The 16,221-nt window shown below is 40.5% G+C and overlaps 1 protein-coding gene across 1 annotated transcript in view; it reads right to left on the reverse strand.

The window, feature by feature from the left end:
• The window catches only part of ncapd3 (non-SMC condensin II complex, subunit D3), a 48,865-nt gene that overhangs the window by 22,967 nt on the left and 9,677 nt on the right, over window positions 1-16,221 (reverse strand). Inside the window, exons 5-17 of the mRNA XM_033612450.2 lie at window positions 14,881-15,045; window positions 14,727-14,788; window positions 14,554-14,641; window positions 12,361-12,494; window positions 10,561-10,633; window positions 10,248-10,373; window positions 6,388-6,640; window positions 6,046-6,084; window positions 3,905-3,997; window positions 1,260-1,333; window positions 947-1,081; window positions 594-814; window positions 170-361 (exon numbers count right to left, since the gene is read on the reverse strand). Coding sequence (XP_033468341.2) covers window positions 170-361; window positions 594-814; window positions 947-1,081; window positions 1,260-1,333; window positions 3,905-3,997; window positions 6,046-6,084; window positions 6,388-6,640; window positions 10,248-10,373; window positions 10,561-10,633; window positions 12,361-12,494; window positions 14,554-14,641; window positions 14,727-14,788; window positions 14,881-15,045 — 1,655 coding nt within the window. The remainder of the gene's footprint in view (window positions 1-169; window positions 362-593; window positions 815-946; window positions 1,082-1,259; window positions 1,334-3,904; window positions 3,998-6,045; window positions 6,085-6,387; window positions 6,641-10,247; window positions 10,374-10,560; window positions 10,634-12,360; window positions 12,495-14,553; window positions 14,642-14,726; window positions 14,789-14,880; window positions 15,046-16,221) is intronic.

The raw sequence follows: 16,221 nt of genomic DNA on the forward strand, positions 1-16,221 counted from the left end.
GAAGGCACATACATACTGACCACACGAAAACATAATACTTACGGCTACAGCCATTGCCCCCGCGGAGGCATAATAAATAAATAAAAATCATCCAGGTAACACTGAATTCCCCGCTGAAAATAAAACGAGTTTGTAAATGTTGTCAATGAATATTATGTGTCCCTCTCACCTGACCATGCTGTCCCAGGTGTCCAAGATCTTGCCATAGGGCAGTGTGGGGGACGAAGCAACAACCTTAGAGAGCAGCAGCCAGGCTCCAGCGGCATGGTCAGCCTCAGTGTGTGAGATCAGGTTGGTGATGAACGTCTTTGTGAATTTGTTCTGCTTGGACCAGATAGTGAAGGCCCTGCTGAAGTATTGGCTGAAGCCCCAAGACAAAAAAGAAAATCAGTAACAGCTGTGGTGACGTGATTTTTCACCATACAATGAGGCTATTGGAAGGTCAGTTTTGAAAAATTAAACTTTTGCATTTCTTGTGTTTTGACCATTTTCAATCTAAATACAAATATGAAAGTATTCAGTATTTCACACAATTTCTGCTTAATTACTTATGTTGTACGAAAACAAACTGTACTGAATGTAGTTGGTCCAACCTGAGGTTCCTGCACTCGTGACAGAGCAGGCCCAGCAGATCCCAGGTCAGCCTCTGACTGGCATCCAGGTGGTGGTTGGCAGAGTATGGTTTGACCTGGCTGAGCAGCATCTGGTCCAGAGCCTCCAGGGCCTTGTCCTGTACTGAGTTCTCAGAGTCTACCACAGCTGGCACCACACCCTGCAGCCATGCCTTCTGCACCACACTGCACTCTGGTTTAGCCTGGTGGTCAGAGGAAATATAAAATGTGTGATGCATTTTCTTCTCTCTATTTTCTCATCACTAGATTGCTTGAACAGGTAATCACCATGCAAACTGTTTTAGTGTCTCTTAGAGCTGCTGAGTAAGACTCACAGTGAGCAGCTCTCCCACGCACTGCAGGGCCTTCTTCTTCACAGACACAGCCGGGTCTCTGCAGCGCTCCGACAGTGTAGCCAGGTTATCCCAGGTCATGGGGATCACATTGTGCTTCAGAAGACCCACCAAGGCCTGTGGAGTACCAGCAAAGCACAAAGGTTAAAGGTCATCTGTGCATCTCTTTGTTCACCAAAAGCATGCTGCACACAAAGTCAGGTTGAAACACATGTACTAGTGGCTGATCAGGTACTGTACTCATCATTATTTGGATTTGAAACATGAAGCTGTGGCAAAACCCAGTTCTTGATACCTGCAGTGCAGATTTTCTCACGTTAGTCTTAGAGTCTTTCACCCGCCGCAGGAGCAGAGCCAGGTTCTCTTTCACTGCATCAAAAATTGATAACAACACATGTCTTTGAGTCAATGTCAGACTTTGAGTGTATAATAAAACCAAACCAAATTTATTTTCACATACAATCGTACATAGCACAAGTTAGGACTGGGTGATCAAACAGGCTCGATAGGGGATTGCAATACAATCCATGATAACGATGACAAGCTTTGGAAATCTTTTCTCAATATGGATTGATCTAACAGCCTATCACACAGTTGAAATAAACGTGACAACAGTCACTCAGTCTGCAGCCTCTAGTCTCTGCATCTGCTTTGTTATTGTCTACACACACAGACAGCAGCATAACTTCAGAGCAGAAGCCACAGTGGGGGAAATGTAACAGACTTTAGGATATGTATTTTACTGGAGTCAGCAATGACAATGTTCACTGTTAGCGCGCAACAACAGGGAGACAGTATGACAGAAAAACTACATGAACCAAAATCACTTACTTAGGGTAAGGGACAATTTTGCCCAAATATTTATTGTAACATAAAACGTGACTTTTTTGGGCAAGTTAAAAAGATAGATGATCTACTTCAAATGAATAAATGTTTTAAAACTTTCTGGAGCTGAACACATGGGAAACAATGAATATATTATATCGTCATAAAAATATCCATTTGGTTTGCCTTGTAAAAAGCTTGTTCATTTGTCAGTTGATTGCATGTGGTAAATGTATATCAGCCTGATATGTGTGATGTTCATGCAAGAAGCATTGGGTAAATTATTTTAAAAAGTATAATTACTGCCCCGCAGTTGTATGTTTCTCTCACAGTTTACATCCATGTCTGTGAAAACATGGCTGCTTCACACATAGAAGATCTGTACAATCAGCACAGTTTCAAGGTGGACATCCAGGATTAGTGTCACCAATTAAGTATTTGACCAAAAATTCTCCCCACTGTACCTGAGACATGACGTTGAAAAATGGCCAGAACAGTGTTTTATGCAGAACATTATGATGTCACAGTGAAGGTGACATTTGACCTTTTGGAAATAAACTCTCATCGCTTCATTATTTTATCCTATTAGACATTTGTGTGAAATGTTGTTATAATTAGAATATGAATTCTTGAGTTATGGCCCAAAACATATTTTGTGAGGTAACACTAATCTTGACCTTCGACCACAAAATTCTAATCAGTGTATTCTTCAGTCCAAGTGGACATTTGTGCCAAATTTGAATTCCTTCAAGCTGCTGTTGAGATATCACTTTCATGTGAAAGAGACAGATGTAAGGTCACAGCAACTTGCAGAAATGTGATGTCTTCGGGCCACTCTGCCTGCAGTATCTTGCTTCCCCCTCTTTATCCACACCCAGTTTGTTCTACACAGCCACAGAGCTCGTTATGCCAGAGTGCTCAAAGTCAACTAGCATTATTCTCCAAAGCTGAGAAAACTGTTGACAAAAAATAGCTAACACAAGATCAATGATATGGAAGTGGTTTGGATATTTCTAAAGCAATGAAGCGCAGAATATGACAGTCTGAATAATATTCCATCGACACCAACTGAGATGGGAAAGAAAGCAAATCTTTTCCATCACCTGAAATGGTACCATCCCAGTGACCACAGCATTATTTTAATAAGTTACAAGGAAAGCTATCTTGCATTGTGCTGTTAAGGCAAATAAAGCATGTTTGCAAAGTTAAATGTTTACATGTAGAGGTTATTCAATATTCTATAATCACAAAATATATTCTAAACCAAGCAAAATACAATTTCTGCATTTACCCCATCGTAAGCATTATGCCATTTTCACACTGGATGCAGAAGTACCCTGATATGTCAGTTGTTGCGTTGCCACCTGCCAGCAGTGGCCTGGCCGTTCACCCCAGAACTGTATTTCTCTGCACCCATCAAGAAGTGATTTTGCTCATCTGCTCTGTTCTAATCACACTCGGCCTTTGTCTACTTCTGTGTGCATGTGTGTGCTCATCTGTCACTCTGTTTAGAGACAACTCACAAAACTTTGGAAGCATGGAATGTATTTTTTTGTCATTTATCATAATCATATCATTTAAATCATATCTAACATATCCTTTATATTGTTCATAATAAATTATCAGTGTGTTTTCTTGCCAGATTTGCTCAAGGGAAAAAATAGACCAGAGGCTGAAACTATCACACCAGATCATGAGCTGGCCATGAAGCTTGAGGCTGAGGTGCATCTAGTGCGAACAGCCCAACCGGATAACATCCACGTCCAGTGTGAACCTGGCTTTGGGAGCAGAAGGCAACCTCTGTACAGACCCCAGGAGAGAATTAACCTCACATGCATGTTTTGGTGTTGTAAGGTAACCAAAGCCCCTGGACGAAACCTACATGAACATGGGGAAAACATACAAACTCCACACAGAAAAGGTCCTGCAGGCCAGGATTTGAACCCAGAACCCTCTCTTTTGTGAGGTGCCAGTGCTATCCGCTGAGCCACTGTCTCAATATTAATATAAAGGAAATATCTAGACAAATGCACATTCATTTACAAAATATCAGCCTATACCCAATGCATGTGATAAAAATCCTTTGAAAGACATGCTGAGGTTGGTTTGTCTCACCGTCACAGTCGGAGCTGACAGTGCTGCTAATCTCCACAGTTCTGAATGGCAGCGTGCGGTAGGTTTTCTGAGTCTGCTGGGAGCTGAGGCATCCTGAAACACACAGTCACATATATAAAAACACCAACAGTTTAAACAACATGCAAGACAGTGAACCTGGCCTGGCTCTGAAACATTTTCCAGTACCTTTCAAAGGTACTGATTGAATCGTATCCGTAAGACTCTTTCACGTGCCGAGAGGTAACACTAAACGTGTGATCAAATTGTAAGCCTCATTCACTTACTTAAACAACACATTTAATTAAAGTTGCAAGCAGCAATGAACGGACCCACGCACCTTAGTTCATGCAAGGGGTACTGTGGGGATGCCAGTCGATGTGGCTGTGTACTTCTGTTAAAGTCAGACACTGCACACAGTAGTTAGATAGTATTTCCTGCTTGGACTACTGGACACTGGAAGTGACCTATTGCAAAATTAGTATCACTTCGTGTGTCCGCTATGTGGCAGTAGAGAGTACACACTATTTATAAGTAACATTGCTGTATATCATGCATAGACCACACTATGTAAATTTCATGTAAATCTGATTATCTTTGTCACATAAGGCTGCTTTCTGTTGTCAGTAGGTGGCGCTATAACTATGACTCATTATGGGCCTGTAGATGTTTTCAGGCCCAGACTCTCATCCAGCATGTGAAATTTTGGGCAGATTGGACTATGTAAAGTCAAGCTACAACACCTCTCTATGTCACCTCCAAACACTGAAATTTGCCTTGCTACTGAGGCAACACCATTCCACGAAAACACAAAAGCTTCCCAATTTGGCATTGTGACGATATTTACATTATGCTCAAACTTTGAGATGGATCTGTTGAGTCCTCAAGAATGAGCTTCTTAATGCTCTGTACCTGAAAAGTGCCTAAAATGGCATTTTCTCACATACAGTCAGAGTTCTCACAAGTTTTGATGTGTGCACCAAGTTTCATATGTGTAAAATGTTTTCAAGGGTACCAGGGTGTCAAAAATGCATTCAAAGGCTAAAGGTAATTAGGGGGTGCAATAGCACTAATGTGCCATGCCCAAGCCCAACTGCACCATCAAAAATAATTAGTTTGAACATTGTTACAAAGTTCTGTGAGTTTTTTTGCATCCTTAAGTCCTCAGACATTTCGCAGAATGAAAATTAACACACAAATCCAAGATGGCTAACTTCCTGTCGGCCAAGCCCAATCACTGCAGAACTTTGCAATTTTAACCAGTTCCAAACCATGTTGTGTGTGTAATAAGAGAGATGCACGATATTGGATTTTTTCCAATTAGCTGATATGCCGATATGTAACAACTCATTTGACCAATAACCGATACTGATATCCATATATCCACTTTTTTCCCCAACTAACTGCAGTAATCATCAAGTCTCCTCTGTAGTGGAATTAAAATCATAATATGCACACATACTCTTATTGTGATGACCCACCAGCAGATGCAGACATGACATAGAATGCTTTTCAATGTATGTACTATTCATTTATTGTATAAGGTAAGAAAAAGCATTATGGCCAATTCTGACATTTCATTTTAAAGCCGATATTGGCCGAAACAGATGCTGTACCAATTTTATCAGCATGCTCGCGGATTCCGATACTTAAGTTTAAAAAAAAAATAATCAGCCGATACTGATGACGTGCCGATATTATCGTGCATCCCTAGTAATAATTATCTCTGCAAAAACAATAGGTTCCTCAGAATTCCATTGCCAGGAACCACTGGGCCCTGGCGCTTTGGTGCTTGTGCCCTAACCAGCTAGTGATACATTTACATATATATAGTTTTGGTTTTAACCATTTCAACATGTTTGCAGACTGCAGATTTAAACTTGGTGCATACAAGTTGATTACCAACAGGAGTGAGAGCCAAAATCCCAGAAATAAAACTCAAGTTGTAATAAACCAGAATTCTCCTAAAAAGTGAGTCTGACAGAAATAAAGGCTAAAACTGATCTGTCTGGTAAGATTAATCTTCCCCAGCCCCTGCTCTCCAACCAAACTTTATTCTCAGAAACACTTGGTATGTTTTTCACCATCACTCTCTGTGGTCAGTCAAACAACATACTCTGTAATACTGAAACAAAAAGGTTTACCTTCTGTGATTTCTCCGTCCAACACTGTCTGGGTTCCAGCTAAACACAGAGAGTAGACAAGTTACTTGAGTGGAAATGTGTCCACAAAAACAGTTCATGACACAAACACAGCAGCTCTTAAAATAAATAATAATAATAACACTACTTTCCCTTCCATTCTCTAATGATAGAAAGAGTTGTGTGTTTTCATAGTTTAGCTCTACTAAGGGTACTGTCTACTGAAAATAATCCTGGTTTCAGATCCAAAATGAGCCCAAAGTCCTCACATCTACATAACCATACAGAATGGCTGTTTTCAAACTCAGGCCTTTCTAGCAGTCCATTGTATGTGTGCTTTCTCACTGGCAGAGAAGAGGTTATGGACGGCCCGGGTGACGTTGAGTGAAGGCAGCTCCAGACACTGGGCCAAGGAGGCAAGGGCATGGCTTTGGACGGTGGGAGAGTCATCCATCCGCCGAGCGAACAGCAGGCTCTGGATCAGGAACTTGTGTGGCAGGAAGCTACGGAGATCTTCATCCTGACACTCTTCCGGCCTCCTCTCTGGCTGCTCCAGCAAAACCATCACCACATCCACAGAAAACAGCCGGCACACCATCTACGGAAGTACACACTGTATCTATGCAGATTGCACTGATAAGATGTGATAAAGCCTGACTGATATTTAGACTAAAGCTACTGATAGCTAACATCCAGTGGGGGTATTTGGGGCCTGTCTTTATGCATTTAACAAACAAATTTTGTTTGTCCATTATATACTAAAAGGCTGCACTGAGGAATAGCAGGTTCATTTTCACACAAGTCGACCTTTCTGTTTGCCCCAGTATGTGTTTTCTTTGTCTTTTAATGGTTTGCTTATTATATAGGCCTGTTTGATTGTTGTTCATAGCACCACTCTTGTCAAAGGATTTTTATCGTGATTGCATGGGTGTGTTATTATTCTGCTTAATTAATTCAGCTTTCTCTACTGCATTGCATCTGTGACTTCCAACTGGAGCCATAACCCCCCTCTTAACTGCAGAGCCTCTGGACAAGATGCACAGACTAACAGTCCCTACAATACTGCACCAAGAAAAACATAAACTCTCTGTGAAACACCTGCCCAAATCACAATGTACGTTACTACATGATAACTTACAACTAAGCTTAAGTTGAACAAAGTCACAAAAAACAATACTGACTGAGAAATATCATTGGTAATATTTCAAAAATATCATATTGAAGTTAAGAGAGAGATATGTAAGGTATGTTAAAGGCACAGCTTGGATTATTTGGAGTGGGGTTGTGTGAGGAACTTATCCATAGTCAGTTTATTACATACAGCAGATGTCTACTGGCACACCCCTATTTTGGAGAAACAATGTACTGCTATGTTCAGCAGCAAAACATATTTTATCCACCTAAAAATAAGTCTATATCAGTTTAAGGGTATGCTTTATTGAGAATATTTTTACTGTTTTATCTTTTCATCAGACAGCCCTTTCAAACAGGGAAGTTGTTACCGACTTCAGTTCCCCATCATTGCTCTTGTCAAAACGCACCAGACCCCACTGATATAAACAGTCATTTTAGCTCACTGAACACGGGAGCAGCTGGTCTATGCTGCCTCAATCAGTTAGTTAGTTTGTATTATTGTGTGATTTTGGTGAATCTAAACTAACCCTTTTAAACGCCAAAGTCACACAATAACGCACACAAAATAGCTCATCCAGGCAGTGTTAGACCAGCAGCTCCTGTGTTCAGCCAAGTTAAATTACTGTTTTTTTTAACTGAGTCTGACTGTGAAGAGCAATATAACGGCTTAATTTAAAAGTTTGTTTGTAGTACAATAAAGTGGTGTAAATATTCTAAATATAGTGTACACTTACACTGATTTTTTAAGTGGTTAAAATATGTTTTGCTGCTGCCCCTGATTACAGCAGTACATTGCTTAACACCCGTGCCAGTGCTACTGCCTGCTTCTCCAAACTGGGGGTGTGCTGACTGACATCTACTGAAGGTAATTAATTGTGTATGGATAAGTACTTTATACAGCCCCACTTCAAAAGATCTGAACTATCCCTTTAATATCATTCTAAAATCATTAAACCTTCCAGACATGTTTCAAGTCCTGTCATGGATGTTACAGGAATATTACAGTGATATTTCAGTGATAATGTAAGGGAACAACTGCCCCAGGTTTATCTTTTATGTTTCTGTAGCCTATTTTTGATAGCATTTCCCACCTGCATACTGCTTTCATTTCCCCTAACAAGGTCAGCAGCACTCCAGAAAAGTGTCTTCAACAGCCCAGCATCAGTTATTTTGGAGAAGTGCTTATTTATATCAACAACTTGAAACTTAAAATAATGTGCGCCCTTGATAGTAATTTGTTATAAGCTTAGTAAATATCCTGCAGTGTATCTTAAGACAGTTACGTGTCTTGTATGTATATAATGTACAGTACAGGCCAAAAGTTTGGACACACCTTCTCATTCAATGCGTTTTCTTTATTTTCATGACTATTTACATTGTAGATTCTCACTGAAGGCATCAAAACTATGAATGAACACATGTGGAGTTATGTACTTAACAAAAAAAGGTGAAATAACTGAAAACATGTTTTATATTCTAGTTTCTTCAAAATAGCCACCCTTTGCTCTGATTACTGCTTTGCACACTCTTGGCATTCTCTCCATGAGCTTCAAGAGGTAGTCACCTGAAATGGTTTTCCAACAGTCTTGAAGGAGTTCCCAGAGGTGTTTAGCACTTGTTGGCCCCTTTGCCTTCACTCTGCGGTCCAGCTCACCCCAAACCATCTCAACTGGGTTCAGGTCCGGTGACTGTGGAGGCCAGGTCATCTGCCGCAGCACTCCATCACTCTCCTTCATGGTCAAATAGCCCTTACACAGCCTGGAGGTGTGTTTGGGGTCATTGTCCTGTTGAAAAATAAATGATCGTCCAACTAAACGCAAACCGGATGGGATGGCATGTCGCTGCAGGATGCTGTGGTAGCCATGCTGGTTCAGTGTGCCTTCAATTTTGAATAAATCCCCAACAGTGTCACCAGCAAAACACCCCCACACCATCACACCTCCTCCTCCATGCTTCACAGTGGGAACCAGGCATGTGGAATCCATCCGTTCACCTTTTCTGCGTCTCACAAAGACACGGCGGTTGGAACCAAAGATCTCAAATTTGGACTCATCAGACCAAAGCACAGATTTCCACTGGTCTAATGTCCATTCCTTGTGTTTCTTGGCCCAAACAAATCTCTTCTGCTTGTTGCCTCTCCTTAGCAGTGGTTTCCTAGCAGCTATTTGACCATGAAGGCCTGATTCGCGCCGTCTCCTCTTAACAGTTGTTCTAGAGATGGGTCTGCTGCTAGAACTCTGTGTGCATTCATCTGGTCTCTGATCTGAGCTGCTGTTAACTTGCCATTTCTGAGGCTGGTGACTCGGATGAACTTATCCTCAGAAGCAGAGGTGACTCTTGGTCTTCCTTTCCTGGGTCGGTCCTCATGTGTGCCAGTTTCGTTGTAGCGCTTGATGGTTTTTGCGACTCCACTTGGGGACACATTTAAAGTTTTTGCAATTTTCCGGACTGACTGACCTTCATTTCTTAAAGTAATGATGGCCACTGGTTTTTCTTTAGTTAGCTGATTGGTTCTTGCCATAATATGAATTTTAACAGTTGTCCAATAGGGCTGTCGGCTGTGTATTAACCTGACTTCTGCACAACACAACTGATGGTCCCAACCCCATTGATAAAGCAAGAAATTCCACTAATTAACCCTGATAAGGCACACCTGTGAAGTGGAAACCATTTCAGGTGACTACCTCCTGAAGCTCATCGAGAGAATGCCAAGAGTGTGCAAAGCAGTAATCAGAGCAAAGGGTGGCTATTTTGAAGAAACTAGAATATAAAACATGTTTTCAGTTATTTCACCTTTTTTTGTTAAGTACATAACTCCACATGTGTTCATTCATAGTTTTGATGCCTTCAGTGAGAATCTACAATGTAAATAGTCATGAAAATAAAGAAAACGCATTGAATGAGAAGGTGTGTCCAAACTTTTGGCCTGTACTGTATATGTATATAATTTTCATGTTTTCATTCAAGATTAACGTGCAATTGCCATATACTGGGGAATGATTTTGGACAATAATATAAAATACACAATACACCAACATGTAGCGTTTGAGGTAACTGTTGAGATGTGTTACCTTAGTGTGTCTGGAGAAGTTTAACAGCCACTTGATGAAGCGGGCATAGTCTGTACTTGCCATCTGAGACGTCAATATACCCACAGCCTGTGCTCCATGGCTTCGAAACTCACTCTTCTCCACCATCTAAACATCCCAAGCAAAACATTTTGTCACAGCTACACCAATGCATCAGCTAATACCACTGTAACAACAAACTATTCTAGCACTGCAATCTTCTGTAAATAGCTTTGGAAGTGATTGCTTTCCTAACTTTACAACATTAACAGTAGACAAGAACACTACACTACTGAGTGTCTGCTAGACGGTTCACCTGGAAGCAGATGTGCTGCAGGAGGATTTGCAGGAAAGGCAGTGCCAGCTCTTTCAGCTCATCCACAAGATGACTGTAATCACAAACACAAAAATCATGAACAGTCATAGTTTGTAACATGTCTTTAGTTAAATGGCTAGACACATCCCCAAATATTCCTAATGTCCTTGCCACCAACAGATACAAAGAAATTATCAGGAGATGGAGTTGCTTGATGTCACAATTTTTACATTATTCTTATGATGTAATTATCCCAATTAATTAAGACAGATGGAGATACCATAGAGGATTTTTTATAATACATTTCTATTGATTTGTAACATCTAAACACCTCTATGTGGGAGATTCTGACAAAATCCATTTCTGTTCATGTCCAGCAGATGGCAGTAGTGTTCATTTCTTCTAACCACTTCATCATTCGTCATTTTTTTCTTAACAGACATCCATGTGAACTTTATAAATTGGTGAGTTACAGCCAAAAATGTGTTTTGCGAAGTCACAATGACTCAGACTTTTGAAGACCAAAATCTAGTCAGTTCATCCTTAGTATTTCACCACTGGAGAGATAGTCTCGTCATAACACAAGGCTGACTCTACAGTAGAAAAATACAATGTTTGAAATTGCTGTTACTTCGCCAGATTATGAATCTACAGCTGATATTTTATTATGCAAGACACATATAACATTAAAATTTAAAAGTATTGGATCAGACTCAGTATCAAGAGATCCGCAATGTATCTCAGGACACAAGGACTCAGATCAGGATGGGGGGCAGAGCAACTTGACTGCCATATCCCTAATGTTATGCTTCACATTCTAAAGTCAGTATTGAACCACACTGAATCTCTTGTAGCTATAGATGTACTGATCACGATCCAATATTCAGGAAAAAGGCTAATGATTTTCTGCCAATCACATATGAAGCTTCTCATGATGAAATTGCCAGACAAGTACAGTCTTGCATTTATTGGAGTCTGGTGGAGATGATATGGAAGCGTATTGCATTCACTTGACAAATAAAAAAAAGCCCTGTTTTTCTGAGTAATTTTTTTCCCTGTTTTTCTGAGTAATATTTTCTGTTTTTCGTGGTAATTTTTTTCTGTTTTCGTGGTAGTTTTTTTTTTTCCTGAACGAGGAGACGAGATACTTCAAAATCTCCGAGAAGCTCCCACCTGGCACCTGCAAGTGACCCCTGCATCCATGGTGACTCCTGCTCATGGGTGTACTTTGCATCCGTGCTCCTGCTCCTAGATTGCATCCTTCTAGTGTAGGCCTATTGCTCAATGTAACAGGTTAGGTTGGTAACAGGTTGTAACAACGCTAGCTGACAACTAAAATCATGCCCATACACGTTTGTCAGCTAACATTGTTACAACCTGTTTTCTAACCTAACCTGTTACATTGAGCAATAGGCCTACACTAGAAGGATGCAGTCTAGGAGCAGGAGCACGGATGCAAAATACATCCATGAGCAGGAGGTGCCAGGTGGGAGCTTCTTGCGAGATTTTGAAGTATCTCGTCTCCTTGTTCAGAAAAACAGGGAAAAAATTACTCAGAAAAACAGAAAAATAAATAAATTACTCCAAAAAACAGAAAAAATTACTCAGAAAAACAGGGCTTTTTTTATTTGTCAAGTGAATGCAATACGCTTCCGTAAGATGCTATGCTAATGCTCTACATTATTTAAAAAACTATGGACCAACTAAAAATGTTTTACTTTTTCACTTGGTTCAAAAAGTCTCAACAAATTTGTTGTGCACCATATCAAGATTTAGACAAGTAATTCTACAGTTGTTTACCAAACAAAATGGATGGCCCGGTCGCGGGTGGAAAGGACAGTCTGGCTGGGTACAAGGAGTGAGGGCTTCCCTCTGTTGCCTTTGTTCATCATCAGGATCACGTAGAGAAGCTGGTGGAAAACCCTCCGCAGGGACTGGACAACAACATCAGGTACGGTTAGAAATGTCCCTCTGTCAGGGCATTAAGAACTAACTTAACTATATTACTATTCTCATTGTACTGCTACTTGGTGACATCATTACAGAACACAATGTATGTTTTCATAGTTACGCGGATAGCATGCAAATGTATATCTCTGCTGAGCCAAACAGTGCTGCAGCCATAAACTCCATTACTACCTGCCTTTTGGCAATGTGTAAATGGATGAGCAATAATTGTTCAAACCCAGTCCTGCTTGTCGGCCCTAAAACAAAAAGAGAAATGCTGCTTAAAAATCTAGAGAATTTAACTCCCTGGATTAAATCTAAAGTTACGAGTCTTGGTGTGATCCTAGATTCAGATCTCAGCTTCAGGTCCCACATTAACAAGGTGACGAAAACATAATTTTCCCACCTCAGAAACAGAGCTAAGGTATGGCCATTTCTAAATGAAAAATATGCAGAGAAATTGATTCATGCCTTTATTCCAAGCCGACTCAACTACTATAATACACTTGAAAAACACAGCTGAAAGACTTCAGCTTACTCAAAACTCACTCACAGCTCATCTATGAACCAGAACCAAGAACAGAGAGCACATCAGGCCAGTCTTAGCTGCTCTGCACTGGCTTCCTGTTGCATTTAGAATTGATTTTAAGCTCCTCCTCCCTGTATACAAAGCCATACATGGGCTAGGCCCAAGCTACATTGCTAAATCCCTTGTTAACTATTATCCTCCATGAACGCTGTGATCATCTGCTGCTGGTTTATTGGAGGTTCCCAGCAACAGCCGGAAGAAGATCAGGAATGCAGCCTTTGTCAATTGTGCCCCAAAGCTACGGAAAACGCTACCAATAGATATCAGGGAAGCCAGCTCGCTAAATATTTTTAAAAGAAAGCTAAAAATGTATCTGTTCACTTTAGCCTTTAACTAGCTCTGACTTTCCTGATACAGGTCTGAAACTCTTTCTTTTTGTGCTGAACACTGCTGCAAATTTTTTAAGGTGTTGTATCTTACTTGACTTTATGATTTATGGTTTTACAATTCTATGATTTTATTTCATGATTTTATGACTTTATGATTTATTTCATTTTATGATTTTTTTTTAAGATTCATCATTTTGCTATGATTAGTGGGTGATGGATTTGATGGAAGAAGACTGTGGTGATTTCTATTTGATGCACAGTGCCACAACTGGGTGATAGATTCTTGGGCAGCTGTGGCACAGACAATACCCGCAGTGAGGTTAATTCTTGAGTAGACGCTCAGGGGTAATTTAAAAGATGCTTTCAGTTTCCATTAATCAATGTCTGTTGGTGAGTCTGTGCCTGTTGGGAATTATAGACTCTGATTGTTAATGACATGTGAAGGCCTAAAAAGTGACACAAGAAGAAATACTAAGTGAAATTTTGATTAATAAATCTCAAATCACCACCACTTTTAGATGAAAATTGTTGAAGCAGTTAAACTGTTTTTTAAATGCCCTTCTATATTGCATTGCCTTGTTTGTGTCTTTATGTTCATCCTATTTTCATGTGAAGCGTGATCATGATTTACGTTGTGGTCCGTCTGGTTGGGAAACCTGCTTACTATTGTCTAGGCAGGCAGATAGTTTTGTTTTTTTTTCGCTTTCTACTTGAGATTTTGGCTGTTCCTCAGTACAGTGGAGGTGAAGATATCTAATATTTTGCTTGAAAGAATTACTCTGACAGTAAAGAAACTGTCTCCCTCAAAACCGTTGACAGTAAGATCTGTAAATAACCCTGAGTTCCTGGGACATTATTTGTGGACAGGCATGGGAGGCCTAATGTCAGTAGACTCCTTACTGAAAAGGGGTCTGTTCTACTCTGACATTTTTCTATCTTTAGCTTCAAGCTATGTCCAAGTCTTTTGGGAGAATGTGTGGTCTCTATGTGTCACTACAAAAAGGGGGAGGCAGATTCCAGCCACACTGACAAAACCAGAACAAACAATTAGAATCTCTGCTGCCTTTCAGTGAGATAACAAGTGTGCATACTATTGGTCTGCCATAATCCATGATTTTTGGGTCTTACTTCTTTCTGGTCTCCATGTTTTGGCAAGCAGAGCAGCTTCAGGCCAAAGAAAGCCATCTCAGGAACACTCCTCAGCTCGGTGATATCTCTGTACAGAAATAACACAAGTGTCAGCTCTTTCAAGTCCTGGATACACTCTTTAACAAGACGGAGAGAGAAGTAAGAAAACTCACTGTGGAGCAGTAAAGGTTAACTCTCCAATGACCGGCTCAAAGTAAAGCAGCTTGCTGAAGATCTGCAGAGAAAAAAACAAACAGGTTAACTGTCCACACATGAGCACACTGCAGTGTTGTATGCAGCGGGTGTGATGATGGAATCAGTAGTTACTTTTGTGCAGTTGCCGGCGCTTTGTGGTCTATCTTTGAGTGGAAATGCCTGCAGGAGTCTGAGGAGACTTTGAATCAGGAGAACCACAGCATCTCTGATCTTCATCAAGTCCTGGCCGGAGAAATGAACCTCTTCTTCCTCCTCCTCTTCCTCATCCACTTCCATCTGACAATAACAGCGACAGGCTCTACCATTTCCAGATATCCTGTACACTCATACATTACACATTTATTGAGCCAAAATGTATTTGATAATAGATCAATTTGTACATCTCCATCTGTGTTACATGTGTGTTTGCTCAACTTTCTCACTATCTGTTTAGACACAACAAGGGGTGGGAATCTCCAGGCACCTCACAATTCAATTCTATTACGATTCAGATGGTAAAGATTCCAAAAGCGATTATCGATGCATCACAATGCATCAAAATGTTTGATTTCAACACATGATTTATTTTTCTCTGTCTTTTAAAATATAGCATACTTTATTTTTGGTGTTCCATAATTAAACAAACAGATTATTTTACTTGCATACAGTGTGGCTCTTGTCCAGGTCCCTTTCCCCTTCAACCTACCTACATATCCCCACTTTTAAACTAGGGGTGCCAATCAGATTGCGTCCATCTGCGGATGCTCACGCTTGTCCATTGAGGGATATACATATATATGGGATATACACAAGCCTGCGTAGGGTCCAGTGTTTTCAAAGCCTGCTGTAATATTTCCCCTGAAACAGTATGCAATTCACGCTCTATTCAATAATAAATCTTATATGGTTCGCACCCTATTTATTTTAAAAAGTTAACTGCATTGATGAATGAATGAATTTGAAAGAACATTACAGTCTCCTGTATGTATAAGAATAACATGAGGGGGCTGCTGTGTTGTTATTTACGTTATGCCAGCAGAGGAGCTGCGAGCAGCCTCTCTGTTAGCGCCAAAGAAACCCAAGACACTGGGCATGCCAGGCACAGGGTTTTTAAGGTAAAACAGACTGAGCAGAGTGTTATTTTCCTTACAACCGAGGTGTTGCAATTTGGTTAATGCTGCAGCGTGTGTTGGTCAGCCGGTTTATCGCTGCTCCTCTCGTTAATGTTAGTCTCTGGGTGAGTAAGTAAGTATTCACAATATAATTCATGTTCGCCTTGCAAATGTAATTATTTAGACATATAGTTTCAACATTCTTGCAACCGTTGTCTTCTGCAAAGATAAACTGGTACAAGATAACTTTAGCTCATCTTTGCTGTAGACTGTGCGGGTGCTACATTGACTTTGCAGTTGAGCTCCACCTCTTTTGTTCCGTCAACATCATGTTATGAACAAACATCCTACTATCCTACTA

Source organism: Epinephelus lanceolatus, chromosome 17, assembly GCF_041903045.1.
Source record: "Epinephelus lanceolatus isolate andai-2023 chromosome 17, ASM4190304v1, whole genome shotgun sequence".
Classification (NCBI taxonomy): Eukaryota; Metazoa; Chordata; class Actinopteri; order Perciformes; family Serranidae; genus Epinephelus; species Epinephelus lanceolatus.